The 15852-nt window shown below is 36.8% G+C and overlaps 1 protein-coding gene across 1 annotated transcript in view; it reads left to right on the forward strand.

Annotated features, from left to right (window-relative positions):
* DHX15 (DEAH-box helicase 15) overlaps window positions 1–15852 on the forward strand; it is a 56494-nt gene that overhangs the window by 953 nt on the left and 39689 nt on the right. Inside the window, exons 2-3 of the mRNA XM_008059455.2 lie at window positions 5121–5556; window positions 10605–10798. Coding sequence (XP_008057646.1) covers window positions 5121–5556; window positions 10605–10798 — 630 coding nt within the window. The remainder of the gene's footprint in view (window positions 1–5120; window positions 5557–10604; window positions 10799–15852) is intronic.

Raw genomic sequence — 15852 nt, forward strand, 5'->3', positions numbered from 1 at the left:
AAAGTAGACACTCGGCAAACTTCCGCCCTCGCCCACGCTCCCGCCATCTCCTTTCTTCCCTGCTTGGCTTAAAACAGTAGTTTCTGAGCCTCCCGGGGGAAGGGATCAGAAGGCATCTTCTTTTTTTTCCTCCTTCCCGTCGACTCTTACAATTTACTGTCCCTCTCCCACTTGTCTTCGTAAGTAGCTTTTGTAACACGAAGGTCTTTGTCGAAAACCGTTGCCGGTGTTTATGGCAAAATGTCGCCCATGTGGCGGCTGAGACACACAGAGTCCGTGGTGTTCCAGATTCCTTGCCATTCCCTTCGCTCTTCCCCGAAGATGCCGAGGAGTCTCGCCGATTGTTGAACGGGTTGCACGGAAATCATTTCGCGTCCAGTGTTCGTTTTCATTCCTGAAGTACAGGGACCTATTTGGCGAATGCAGGCAAAACTCCGGGAAGTCCAAATTTCTAAGTGCTTTGCCTGATTTTACCGTTTTGTTGTGTCCGTGTGACACGGAATCTCTGTGTCAAGTTACCTGGATAGCTTTCGTGAATTTTTGCTCCTCTGAAGTTCTTCCCTCGGATCGAAGTTCAGGAATTTGTCCTAGGTGTGGTGTGTAAACCAGGATAGGATGTACTTCTTGATGCTTTCCCATATATTTAGTTGGTGAATAGAAAGCAAAAGTATGTCACGTTTCAATTTTATGCGTACTTCAGTTGACTGTATTAGACAGTGAAATAATAAAATAGCGTTGTAAGACTGGCACCCCCCTCCCCTGCCCTGTTATGCCCCAGCAAATGTGTCACTGACCCTTAGAACTGGAAGAAACTTTAAAGAGTACAATCAGCTCCATTAAAGGAATTAGAAATGGAGAACAGAGTTAAGGTGGCTTGTGCAAGTTTACAGCAGGATCTAAAACTCTGTTTTCATTTTCACTCTGCTGCGTAAAACTTAATACTGTAGTTAAGAGTCATTACGGCTTATTTTAATGACATTTATAAAGGGTTGGTAAAGTAGGGAACACTTGGTTCTTGATTCCTCTGAAGCAAAAATAAGTTGCTTGTCATTTGGCTAAGATAGGACTCATGTCTCTCACAGGGGGTCAGATTGGAACAAAGTATACTGGGAGGGAATGAATTCATTCATTTGTATTTGTGCATATATGCATCATTTAAAATGCTTTCCTTGGGATTAGTGGTCTCATGATAGTATGCGTTTGCTTCCTTTCTTTTTCAAAAGCAGATATCCTTAGTAAAAATGTTGACTTTGGCTCTATGTTGGTAACTTTAATGATTCCCTTGTATATTATTTTTATGCTTTATAATTTTAAGTCACTTGTTGACTGTTATGCAATCCTGCAGGGTTTTGTTTTTTTTTTTAATTTAAACCCTGGTAGTTGGCAAGGTGGTTATATCCGAGAGCATAGGCTTGTCAATCTTGTGAACTCTGCTGCCAGACATGACTGTCCCATTTCTCCAGTATTGAAAAGGAAAAGTATTAATTTAGTGGATATTTCTCTTATGTTCATGCCTCTAAACTACTTGGGGCTTTATTTACTCCTGGGGTATTTAACTTTGACATCAGGTGAAGTTGTAAGATTGTGTTACATATTCCAGCCTCATTCATTTTTTCATCAACCCAAAGGCAACTTTACAGTTGAAGTATGGAAAACCTTTTTGAGATTAGGGACATTTTTCATTTTGGTGTTGAATTTAGATATTCCTACCTGATAAGAGCTTTTCCTGTTGATTGTGAAAAAGTAGAACTAATTTATTAATACTGTGATAACGTATGTAGAGTATGGTGCGCCTGACACCATTCTAGATGTTTTATATGTACTACATACATTTTCACTACAATCCTATGTGGTAGGTTAGGTTAAAGTAACTTGTCACAGTGAACACAAGAAATACCTGTATACAAAGGTATGAAAAAAAAGATAGTCTCTCAAATCTTCATCTCCATCTTTGGAGAACATTTTTTGGTGACCATTTTTTAAAGATCTCTGCACATTGACTTAGAAATATGAACTATGTTTTATTATCAGTGGGATCTTTCAATGTATTTTGCTTTTTTTTCAGTTAGAGATGTCATTAACTATAGGTATACATTATCTTTTTCACTGGCTGCCATAGTACTCCATTTGTAAAGTTGTGTGTACCATCACTTATTTAACCAATATGCTATTTGTTGATTTTCAGTCACTATTTTATAAATGAAAAATATAATAAACATTTCTATACATATATTTGCACACTTAGATCCTTAGGAGAGAAGTTCCTGGAAGTAAGATTGACAGACAAAAAGCAATGGTTGTTTAAAATATTCCAATTTTGATGGCCAATTTACATCTTCATTAGCTGTCCTTCGCGGCCTATTAGGATTCCATGTAGAATTTTAGCTGGTATTATAACTTTTAAAAAAATGTTAGCCAACATTTATTGGGCATTTATAGTGTGTCAGACAACACTTATATTACATATATTAACTCATTTAATACTTTTGATACTCCACAAAACATTAATATCCACATTTTATAGGTGAGGAAATAAATAAATGGTCATATAGTTAGCTTAAGGTCCTGAGCCAGGATTGAGCTGAGGCACAGTATGGAACAGTGAATTCAACAACTGTGCCATGTGGCTATTCTATTTTTAAAACACTGATTTGATACCAGTTTTTTAAACCCATTGTACCTTAGTAAATCTTTAAGAACAAAACTCCTTTATAATGAAAGTGCCTTTTTTAAAAAAAACGTGCGCCTGGACGATAGCCCATATATATTTATGAGACAGAGTTTGAGTTCCCCTTTCCAGATCTTTAATTTTTATCCTCCCGCCTCCATTGAAGATAGTTTGAACTATAAGCAATATTTCTAGGTGATTGAATGTCTTCTTCATCCTTCTTGTTGCTTTCTTATTTTAGTCAGACTATTGTTTCTTTTTATTTTGCAGATTAGTAAATTGAGGCTATGCATTGTTCACAGTTTGCAACTGGGATCCCAGTACTTTTTCACTCTTAACACCAGAGCTCTCCTCATTTCTTGACCAGCAACTAATTTTATTAGAACTTATGTTTTGTTTGGTATTGTAGCTTCTGATGAAGCGATGTGTCTTAAAAATTCTATCTTTGGTATTTTAATGTAGGTATTACATTAATAAGGCAATATATAATATCGGATTTTATTTTGTCTATCACTCCTTTCCCCCCAGATTTTCAACTCTTGAAAGGTTAGATCCATATCTTAAGTGCCTGGTACTATGCCAGATGTGTAGAAGAAGTTCATTAAACAATTTTTTTGGTTCCCTTACCCCTTCTTCTTCATGGTTGACTGAGTACCAGATACTAGTGTTTTTTAAGGGTTCTTTTCTAGCTCTATATGTTCCATGATCTTTTAAGATGTCTAGTCTTTGAACCATTTGGAGCTGCAGTGCTACTCGCTGTGTGGGGCACATTTCTATGCTTTATATTCTAAACTTCCTCATTTGCATTTTGGGGCAACATAAACGCTTATTTAATTAACAAGCACTTTAGACCAGGAGAATCTTTAAAGAAACAAGGTGGTTGATAGCATATTTCAAATGATAGGCCAGGGCTCTCGAGTTTTGAATTGTGAGGCTTCATTTTATGCATATTAGGTTATCCTTTGACTTTTCTTTCCCTTTGATTTCCTTTCTGTTTGGGTCAGGTGGAATGAGAGGCTTCATTCAGTTCTGGCTTGTGTGCCCTTGATTCTGTAGAACATGGGCGTTGGGATGGAAAAGGGGAAAATCACTTTTCATATGTGTATGTGTGCGTGCATACACATATGTGGCTTTTTCCCTTTTTGATGAAATTTTTACTTTTGTTTGATGTGGATAAGGAGAAATGGCATGTTTATGGGCTTATGTCATAGGTCCATGTTGCCTTACTATTTCAAGTCTGGGCTTAAACATCGTGTGGCAAGTTTGTCTGCTAAAGGACTTGGTCTGAAGTAAACTTGGATTGGTATAATGAATAAGCACAGATGATTTTATTTTATTCCCACTACCAACCCCCACCCCCAAAGACTGCCTTCAGTCTCAGTGCAGCTGAATAACCTGCTGCTATTCTTCTTGACAGGCTTTCTAGCATAGATTATTTTAAGATTGCCATTGTATTAGGGACCATCTCTAGTAACTGGAAGTAGAGGCCAGAATTGACCACTTAAAATGTACCGAAGTTTAACATAGTGGCTACCTGCATAATCTTAATATTTTAAACAACTTAATGATATTCAATGAAGCTTATTTTTAATTTGGCCATATTTCTTTATATGGTTGACCAAGGTACATAGGTTTAGAGAGCCTTTCCGGTGTTTTACTGTTGTTATTAAGGCTAAAATGCAAGAATAAACAATGAGAAAGAAATAAAAGTTTTAATTTTTTTTGATAAAGCAGTGAACAAAATTGGGAAAGTGCTGGAAAGTATAACTAAGAACACAAACTCAGCTACAATTCTGTAATTCATATTTGTATAACTTAGTTGAGATACTGAGATGTGTGCCATTGTGCCATGTTCATTTTCCTTAGCATTACAACAAAACATTTTCCTATGGCAAAAAGGGAATATTAAAATAGTTTATTAGAAATACATTGTAAAAGTATTAAGCAGAACTACCACCCACTTTTTGCTCTAACAGTATGAGATAGAGTTGTCTTTATGCCCAGTAGCAGTGTTCTTGCTGAATTCTGTATATACATTCGGTGCAAAAAATACCTTTTCGTATAACTTGAAGGAGAATCTGGGAAAGATTGTGATGCCATCTTTTTTGCGTGATTTAGCCCTGTGTCTTCTCCCCCTCAGCCCTCACTCTCTGACTTCTTTTGTCCAGGTAGGATGGGTTTTACTTGCAGAATATATTGAGTTCTTATGTTGCTTCACTTTATGTTAAAGCTTATGGAAAAAATTTGAGGCACTATCAAGAAAAGGAGAGGTGTTTATGGTAGAGTATGGTGAATCCTTGATTATAAGTTCTTTTTAATTATTTCTGTTATGTAATCCATTGAAGTTTTGTCAGTTTATTTGGTTATTGAATACCTGTGCTCTTTGATTGTGATGTTACCGTGAACATTTTGCATAAAAATCAGAATCTAAATTCTAATTTTTTATTTCTAGGAAGGATCGAGATCGTGACCGAGATCGTGAAGATCGGTCTAAAGATCGAGACCGAGAACGTGATAGAGGAGACAGAGAGCGGGAGAGAGAGAAAGAAAAGGAGAAGGAATTGAGAGCTTCGACTAATGCTATGCTTATCAGTGCTGGATTACCACCTTTAAAAGCTTCCCATTCAGCTCACTCAACCCACTCGGCACATTCAACACATGCAACACATTCTGCTCATTCAGCACACACTGGACATGCAGGACACACATCACTTCCACAGTGCATTAATCCATTCACCAACTTACCCCATACTCCTCGATATTATGATATTCTAAAGAAGCGGCTACAACTCCCTGTTTGGGAATACAAGGATAGGTTTACAGATATTCTGGTTAGACATCAGTCCTTTGTACTGGTTGGTGAGACTGGGTCTGGTAAAACAACACAGGTGAGTCATGGTACACCATGGTACATAGTTTATTAATGTTTAAGTTTACCAGATGTTGCTTGTTTGATCCTGGTAGTCCTTCCCATTATCTGTCCTGTAGAATACTTTGAAGAATAGCTGCTTTGATGTTTAACACTTTAGTGACTTTCAGAGCGGAAATCATATAGGGAGTACCTTTTGTCCCTGAGTCTGTAGGGGACAATAGCAGTACAGAGTATGTAAAGTTTTCCAATTTTGTTACCTTAAGTATGACAGAGTGATGCTCTCCTACCCATTTTAACTGGAGAGTACAGATTTACAGGCACAGAGTTTGTTTTTCAGTGCTTAGGTGGAAAAACCTGAGCCACTGGAGTGGCTTTTGTTGTTGTTTGTTTTTTATTGTAGTTTTTGAACCATGTGAATGTTATCTGTTCTTTCAAAAAATGAAGTGCCAAAGGCATGTCATAGTATCTACTATGCATGACTTTTGTCCATGTAGTCATGTCACCCCCCTCACCCCCTGTAGAACTAAGCATTGTTACTAGTGTCTCATTAGTAATATATCTAGGATATTTTTAAAACAGATGGGCCATTATTTATGAGGATTCTGTGTATAGACATCTAGGCTGTTTCTTGTGGTGGTTTTACATGGATAAGTATGTATGTGGTTTTACATGGATAAGTATGTATGTAGGAAGTGAAAATCGCTGGGTCAGAAGATCATTTGTAATTTTGATAATGCCAAATAGCCTTTAGTAGGGAGTATATTAATACGCCTTTCCATGGACATATATGCGAGCATGTGTGGGAAACTATTAGAGCATTCTGCTAAACTTGAATTTTTACAAATCTAATAGGTAAAATATGGTATTTTAGTGTAGTTTTTAATTTACATTTTCTTGATGTGAGAAGTTATGTTGAACCATTGCTGAAAAAATTCTTTTGATTACAAAAGTAGCAGTCCCTGGCTACTGTGAGAAATTGAGGAAAGTGTTGAAATGAATTTAATAATTGCCTATCTTACCATGCAGAGATGATTATTAATATGTTGTATTTCCCACTGTCCTATTTTTCGTGTTTAACAACCTATGATGCATATTTATAATTAAGCATGCTACATATGCAGTTTACTATTTTTTTTAAGTTACATGTGCCACAAATCAGTTTGCATATTTCATGGAGATATTTTTGAAGGCTGGTAGAGCAGCCAAGATAGGAAGCTTTTATTAAAGACTGAGCTTTAGTGAGTACAGCTTTCTTTTTTAATGCAGGAAAACGTAGTATTGATGTAAGGAACTGTTAAGATTTTTATAAAATCACTCTATTGAAACTTAAAGAATTTTTTAAAAATAAATGAAAGGCTTTAATTCTCAACTTAGTACTATCATAGTATTTTAAATAATTATTTCAAGTGTTTGCCAGTGTACATAGTATTAACAGCATCCATTTAATTAACATTTGGGTAAATAAGATGCTGCTTTATTTAAGGTTTTCTACAACTTTGTAAGGAAGATAGTTTATCACCATTTTACAGATGAGCAGAATGAGATTTAAGTTTATGAGAAACTTAGGTTTAGTGAGTTTCACTGGGTTACATAGATGATGGTGTTTGGTCTCAACATCAAAAACTTTGGCCCTTTGTCCCTTTGTAGTATAGCTAAAGTTATATTTCTTTCATACTGCTATTCTGTGGTCTGATTAGGTTAGCCTCATTTACGAGCTTATCAGCAGTTAGCAGTTAGTGTAGAAGAAAGTCAGGACAACTCAAAACAAGGTATGTGATTATTTGGATTAATATTTGGCTTGGGGGTACTTAAAACAGTTGAGTGCTTAGGATTGCAGGGCATTTGGGGATTTGAAGGGAAACCAAATATTAAATTTCATCTAAATCTTTTTGGCATACTCTTACTAAACTTTGACTGAAACTACTAAGAATAGCCAGCCTTTTTTTTTTTTTTTTGGTTATTTCTTTGCTAATCAGAAGATGACGTTCTTTGAACAAAATCTAAAGTAATGACTAAACTTTAACAGACCCACAATGAAGACATTTTATATTCCTACTTAAAATGAGCATATTCTGCATATACATAGGAACTGCAACCAATTCAACCAAAGAGACAGTATGGGCAAGGACACATATTTAGAAAAGGGAAAACATTATATGCTTTGGCTAGAGTGCAGGTTGTTTTTTTGTTTTTGTTTTTAAAGCAGGATTTATTCAGAGGACACAAAAGCTCTCAAAGTAGGAGGGAACCCCGAGGGGGCTCCCCAGTGCAAGGGTTTTTAAAGGCTGAGATTGGCATTGGATTGGGCCTTTAATACATTTTGCTATAGGGCCAGGTGCAGTGGCTCATGCCTGTAGTCCCAGTGCCTTGGGAGACTGAGGCTAGAGGAACACTTGAACCCAGGATTTCAAGGTTATAGTGAGCTATGATCGTGCCATTGCACTGTAGTCTGGGTGACAAAGTGAGACTGTCTCTAAAAGAAAAATGTGTGTGTGTCTTGCTGTAGATTGAGAAGCCATCAGAGCTTTTAAATTGGAGAATGACAAGGTTTTTTCCAAAAATGTCCTTTTTAGTGAGTATGTTGACAGGCCATATAGGAGGTCATAGCAAAAGTTTTGACTGAAAGACCAGTATTATAGGTATTTGGAGGAAGATGGGAAATGGTTTGGTTTTGAACATGTTGAATTTGAGATAGCAATAAAATAATCTATTCTTCAGGTAAAAATAACCATTAGGTTGAGGATGGAAGCCAGAGTTAGGATTGACATTGATATATTGCAGTAGTAGTAGTAGTAGAATTTAGAACATAAAAGATCATTCTGGATAATATATAGAAGAAGACTGGAGGGCTGAGGGTCACTTTTTAAGATGACCTCAAGTGGAGGAAGGGAAGAAGCCGTAAGGTCATGCTTTTAGAAGAACTGATCCCTGGCTTGAATGAGCCATAGCCTACATATTTCAGGATCTGCTTCCCTTCCTAATGCTATTTTCCTTAGAAATGTGAATATATAGGCCAGACGTGGTAGCTCACACCTGTAATCCCAGTACTTTGGAGGCAGAGGTGAGAGAATTGCATGAGCCTAAAAGTTCGAGACCAGCCTGGGCAGCTTGGCAGGACCTCGTTTCTACAATAAATAAAAAAATTAACCGGGCATGGTAGCACACGCCTGTAGTTTCAGCTACTTGAAAGACTGAGGTGGAAAGATTGCCTGAGCCCAACAGGTCAAGGTTACAGTGGGCGTGAGTGTGCCACTACACTCCAGCCTGGGCAACAGGCTTAGACTCCGGCTCAAAAAAAAAAGTGAATATATACATTGAGCGGTTCACCGAATACTGCCTGGGAGCTCTTGAAAGTGACTGACCCTTTCAAGGGTTCTAGGATTTTCTTTGTAAATTTACAAACAAACAAAATATTACCAACACATTGAATGGGGAAGCAAATAAGAGAGTCTAGCTCTGTCTTCTAATAAGCCAGATATTAGAAGTTTGTAAAAATGTAAGAAATAAACTCTTCTGGCTAAAATATTTTTTTCTTTTTGGTTTGAAATATATAGTTATTTTCTTGGATAGTGTTATTTGTGTTAACATAGAATGAATTTCTGTTGGGAATTAATTAATTTAGTAATTTTTCAGTTTTAATAAAACACAGTAAATCTACGAGTTGTTTGGCATTCTCAGTTATTTTCAGTGTATTCAGGAGTCCTGTAATAAAAAGTTTTAAGAATTGCTAATTAACCACAACTGCCTTGTTTCTAAAGTGGAGGTAAGCTACTCATTGCACTGGAGTGAATGGAAAAAATTGAATATTCTTTCCTTGTGAATTCTGAATATTTCAGATATGTTTAATTTACCAGTCAGTGCTTTTTGGCTTTTATTTTGCTGGTTCTTTTTGCCTTTTTAAGAAGGTTGCTGAAATGAGATAACACACATAAACGCACACACCCATACCTTACTGGAAAACCACTTAAACCTAGGTCTGTAGGTTTATAGAACCAGAGACACATTGCTGTTTTAGTTTATTTTTGTTCATGTTAAATTCTTTAAAGATACATGTTATTTTCTTACAGAAGCAGCATAATCATCCCCCTCTTCAGACATTTGGCAATGACAACAGTTACCCCAAAATTGCTGAAGCAACCTAACTAAAGTTTCACAACAGTGCAGCTACCAATATTCTTTATGATTGCGGAGACATTAGAGTCTGATAGGCTTTTGGAGGCTTTGATAGAGACCAATTTATGCTCTCCTGCTAGCAGTAGATTTCAGTGTGGTGAGCACTTGTGTTTTTCCCATGGAAATCTATTTAATAGAGAATGTATTAGCTTCATTTGGTAATGGAACAGGAAGCATATGTACTGTGCTCATGACAACCAACCTGTGTTTGTGTTTTTTCTCCCCCCCCCTTCCTTTTTGGCTGCCCCCTTCATATTGAAGTGCTGCTGCTTTGGGTCTCATTCAATTAGAGACGGGCAATTCCTAAAATTGGCTTACAGGATGGTACCTAAGGTGTCACCACTATGCATACTGCTTCTGAGAGAAGAAAGATAGGAGTACCATAGAGTTGGGTGCTAGCAGTAAGATTCTGCTGGCTTGTAAACCAAATTTAAATTGAGTTAAAAGTATAGCTTTATACCTGCAAGAGGATATTATTTCTACTTTTACCTCCATTTTGTAACTGGAATTGATAGGAATTTAAAAGTTAAGCTTTTCAGAATATTTTTGGAAACTAATGTTTGTTTCAACATAGAATTTGTTGTAAGTAGGATTTTTTGTTTTTTTATTGCACAGAGAAGTTCTTGGTGGGACAGTTCACACTGTTGAGCCTATGCAGCAAAGCCTGAGTGGATCTGCCCCAGTGAGGAGCACGATTATGTCATACCAGTGGGATATACGACATCTCCTTGGCTTAGAGAGCTTATTATAAGTTTGAGTCAAATAATTCTTTTTGTCATTTACCTAATTGACTTTGTTTTGAATGACTAGAATGAGTTAAGATGTTTTATGTTAAACATACTTGATATGTAGGCAAAGTAGAATTAATTTACATGTGAAATTATTTGATAGATTCCACAGTGGTGTGTGGAGTACATGCGATCATTACCAGGACCCAAGAGAGGAGTTGCCTGTACCCAACCCAGGAGAGTGGCTGCGATGAGTGTGGCTCAAAGAGTTGCTGATGAAATGGATGTGATGTTGGGCCAAGAAGTTGGTTACTCCATTCGATTTGAGGACTGCAGTAGTGCAAAAACCATTCTTAAGTAAGTAGTATATCTTTATTTATTTATTTATTTTTAGAAAGCAGGATTTATTGAGAGAACAGAAAAGCTCCCGCAGTGGGAGGGGACCTGAGGGGTTGCCTAGTACTATATCTTTAAAAATGAATGCTGTTCTTTTCGCTGTTGTAGTTTTCTGTCACTGTAGGGGACTTTGCTAGTTCAGGATTAAGTCATCCAAACCTAGAATTGTCCAAAATAAACCTTCTTAGACTTACCAGATAACTTTGTTTTAATATAGATTATTTTTCTTGGTAGTAACATATGTAGCTGTTCAGTAGAAATTTAAGTTCTGAAGTCAGATTTTAGTTACTTGTTTCTGTATTTTAGGTGAAATGTGGCTGATACTATAAAATGTGTGGCTTTAGTGGGCACGTTGATATATCTGCTAATGATAGAGAAGTAAAGTGATACATCTTAGTAAAAGATGACTAATCTTCGAAAGAATTTGTAAGGTGGGGGGTAATTTGTTTGGGGAAGATGGGCCATGTAATATTAATCATGCAGCTGTTACCATGCAAATGTTACGAGCTAAAAGGAAGAATCTTTTGTTCTTACATACTTTTGGCACGTTCTCAGGACTGTCATTTTCTTCATTGCATCTTAATACGGTAGTGGTACACATGACTGACTACCATATTGGGCTTCTTTCTAATGTTTTAACTTTTCTAAATTTTTATCTTCACCTTACATTTGCATTCTGCATAAATAGTGATACATGCTGCGTGGTGGTTATTCATTTGAAAATTTAATTTTTCTCTTGTTACTTCTGCGTATTCTGTATTTATGTGACATTTAAATCATTTTTTAAAAGGATTTGTTTTAGCCTGTAGTCCCAGCTACTTGGAAGAGACTGAGGGAGGATGACATGAGGCTGCAGTGTGCTTTTGATACAGACCAGAGTTGGAATTTTTGATACAGATCCCAAAGTATCAAAACCAGAGTTGTCAAGAGGACAAATGGGTTCTTGGCTTCGTGCAGGAAGGAATTTAAGTGCAAGCCATAAGTAGGAGATGAAAAGCAAGTTTATTAAATGGAGAAACAGGATCATGTCTTTGAATAACCAGTACTCCAACCTGGGCAATATAACTAAATCTTGTCTCAAAAAAACCCATAAAGATTTCCTTGTCTCAGTGCCTCTTCTCTCTGAGGTTGTTTTAAAAAGACATTTTGGAACAAAAACATTACGTGAGCAGTGACATGAGTCTTTGATGCCAGAGATATATAGTATTGAGTAAATGAGACAGTAGTCATAAGTCCTTTTTTTTAAAGCTATTTTGTAGACATTTTTAAATGTATGCACAAGTTGAATAGTATAATGAAATGCTATGTATTTATCACTCACCTTCAACTACATTAATCTTGTTTCATCAATATCCCTGTCCCATATTATTTTGAAGTAAATCCTGGATATCACGTAATATTTGTATCTCTCAGATAGTTTCTTAAAATATAAATATCACGAATTGAAGACTTTTTTTTAAAGTATCCCGTAACTCTTCCAGTTTTGTGGGGGGGGGTTGTGGTTCTTGGATTTCTATCTAATTTTATTAGAATTTCTTACTTATCTCTATCATATTTAGTAGCAGTTAAACTTTATTTTAATTATAATATATATTTTTTGAGTTAGAGTCTCACTGCGTTGCCCAGGCTAGAGTGCAGTGGCATGCTCCTGGCCACCCCAGCATCGACCTGCTGGGCTCCGGCAGTCTTTCCACCTCAGCCTTCCGAGTAGCCAGAACTACAGGCGCACACTACCACGCCCAGCTAATTTTTTATTTATTGTGGAGACAAGCTCTCGCCAAGTTGCCAGGGTTGGTCTCAAACTTGTGGACTCAATCAGTCCACTCGCCTCAGCCTCCCAAAGTGCTGGTATTATAGACTGAGCCACCGAACCCAGCCTAGACTTTAAATAGTTAAGTCAGCTTGTCTTTATAACTTTGTGAGGCCTATTCTTGTCTTAAACTTTAATCTTCATTGAATAAATTCTTTTAGTTTGGGGATACTACCTTATTGATCACTTGTAAGAACAGTGTAATTGACAGAATAATTATATAAAATCATAGCTCATTATTTTATACTACTTTAAAATGCTGATGATGTCAAGAACTTGAGGATAATAGAAGGCAGACTTCACTTATATTTAGGCAGAATATTATTTTGACTTGATTCACTTTGCATTGACTTTGGTAAGCCACAGTTTAATAGAATTTGAAATACAGAATTTGGAAATTGGGTTGTAAGAAAGTGATATAAAATACTGGGACCGTGTTTGTAGTAGGAAGTGGAGAAAGGGTAGGCCTTCAAAAGATGTGTATGCTTGTGAAAGATTTTGGGTCAGTTCATAGGGAACAACATAATGTAAATAGATTTGATAGCTCAAAGTGAAAGTATTTTTGGCAATGTGATGCTTTCTTATGGAGCAGTTCTTAGAAGATATTTTATAAACAGTCCAGACAAGATACACTTATTGGGGTTCCTTCTAGAATCTGCTGAAAAGCTGGGCACTAACCTGGTGTTGTTTTTAAATCAGTGGCCCCCAAACTTTTTGGCATCTGGGACCAGTTTTGTGGAAGACAGTTTTTCCAGAGATAGGAGCTGGGGTAGGGGGTCATCAGGCGTTAAATTTCTCATAGTGAGCACACAACCTAGATCCTTTGCGGGGGCACTTTAAAATAGGGTTCATGCTCTGATGAGAATCTAATGCTACTGCTAATCTGACAGCTCCACTCCCGCTCATCTCCTGCTGTGCTGCCCAGTTCCTAACAGGCCACAGGGGTTGGGGACCGCTTTAAATAATACTAGTTAAAGGGTGTATTATTACCATAAGTGACCTTAAAAGAAAATTTAAAAATTTTTCAGATGTTACTTTTCTACTTAACAGGAAAAGGTTTAGTGGTAGTTTTAACTTGTGAGGATGCCACATTAAGTGCGATGTTTTATGAATTCCTAGATTTTTTTTCTTTTAATCCTTTGTCAACTTATACCGACAAAGCAGATGTGAAAAATAGCTAAAACTTTAAGTTACTGAAGATCAGATACATAATTAATTGGGTAAGAAGAGTTAATACTTCAGATAACTATTAGTATTCTCCATCTTTTATATGTGGACATAAAATGCCTATGTATCCATTGTGTAGCTAGGGGAATCTTTCATCTTCACTATAGAAGGATGATAAAGAGGACTAACTTAGAAGATTCTGTTCGAGGGACTTGGAATTTGGCTGTAAATTGTTTGAGAGCACTTAGGTGAATTAGTGTATTGAGGATCCAAAGATAGTTTCTTCAGTGATTGGGAGACCTTTGCAGAAATTCTAGGTTCTAGGTTTGATATTGTACTTTTTTTCAGAGGTGGTATCTAGTATAAGTTAATGCACACTCTGGTAGTCTAGCCTTAAGTAGTAGCTAGACTAGTCCCAGTGAACAAGTTAGTTTACAAAGTGACCACTGCTAATTGGTTTTTATTTTATTTTTTATGTTTACCTGTCCGCATCCTTTTTTTCTATAGCACTTTTTGCAACATAATTGCCTTCCTATTAACTGTCTTAAAATGGAAATTATAAACAAAACCTAATGAGGTAGCTAAAAGAAGAGCAAACCAGTCAGTGAAAGATACATCGACGTATTTGTGACTAATCAGTGGAAAATTCATTTTGGAAGTGAGGAAGAGAAGGTTGTTGGCTTCCAGTGTAGCATCTTTGCAGTGCAGTTTAAGAAGCACTTTGTAGTTGTAACAAATTTTAAGAAATTCATTCTAGAGCTTTTTGAGGGAGGTAATCATTTTTTAGGGAAGAAAAGTTTGATAATCTTGTACCTGTGGAAAAACATTGTAATATTTGAAGTTGTAGTTTGGTGGCAATTTTACTGCTGTTTTAGGTGATATGCTTCCTTTTTTCCCAATCTAAAATTACAAAGATTTTTATATTGACAGTATCTAATAATTTACTAAAGTAATGCTTAGTCATTCAGTCAGCTGATAGTCGAGTGCTTTCTCTGTGGCGGTGCTAGGTATAGTAATAAAAATGTAAATAGGAAGTTTCAAATTGTGATTAAGCTTCTGAAACAGTGTTGGAGTTTATATGAAAGAATGGTTTGATTATTCAGTTTTGATTGGAGAAGAGAAGTAGGAATTAAGGTCAAGGGCTGAGTTGAAAGTAATGGTTAGCTAGAATAGGGAGTGGGGTATAGGAGATTACTAGGGATTGTCATAGCAAGATTCTTTGAGGCCTCTGGAAACTACAGACTGAAAGCACTGACTGCATGAGGACTAGAGACACCACTGTGCGTTTCCAACTAGACAACCTCCTTTAAAATTGATGGCTTGAGAAGAGAACCAAAGGGAAACATCCTGGAGCACAGCCTCCAGTGTCACAGTGCCTAAGTTGTATCCTAGCGCTGCCACTTATTAGCCATGACCTTAGCTATATGTTCATTATCCTTGATGTGCTTATTGCTTTTTCAGAAGATGAAACTGGTAATAATTACCTCATAGAGTGGTCCTGAGATCAAATATGGCAGTCTGTTTACAGTCCTTAGAATAATTTCTGGCACTCAGGAGTGCTTCAGTCATCATTGCTGATTCTTGTTGCTACTGGTAGTGATGTTAGTTTTCTAGTTGGTGAAATTATTGCATCTTATTAACCAGTTATCTCAATTAGAAAATGACTTATAAAGCTAGTTTATTGAAATTCCTTTTAACATGATAATTAAGTTACAGTAAGGGGTATAAGTTTGAATTAAACTTCCACATTACTTTTCATGATGGGAATGAATGAATTCAAAATTTTTTTGTTTTTTTTGAGTTGGAGTCTCACTCTGTCACCCAGGCTGGAGTGCAGTAGCACGCTCACAGCCACCCCAGTATTGACTGGCTGGGCTCTGGCGATCCTTATGCCTCAGCCTTCCAAGTAGCTGGAACTACAGGCGTGTGCTACCATGCCTGGCTAATTTTCTGTTTATTGTAGTGATGAGATCTTGCCAAAGTTGCCTGGGCTGTTCTTGAACCCGTGGGCTCAGGCAGTCTACTTGCCTTGGCCTCC

This window comes from Carlito syrichta, unplaced genomic scaffold (genome assembly GCF_000164805.1).
Source record: "Carlito syrichta isolate Samal-C Ts95f unplaced genomic scaffold, Tarsius_syrichta-2.0.1 Scaffold304090, whole genome shotgun sequence".
In the NCBI taxonomy this organism is placed as follows: domain Eukaryota; kingdom Metazoa; phylum Chordata; class Mammalia; order Primates; family Tarsiidae; genus Carlito; species Carlito syrichta.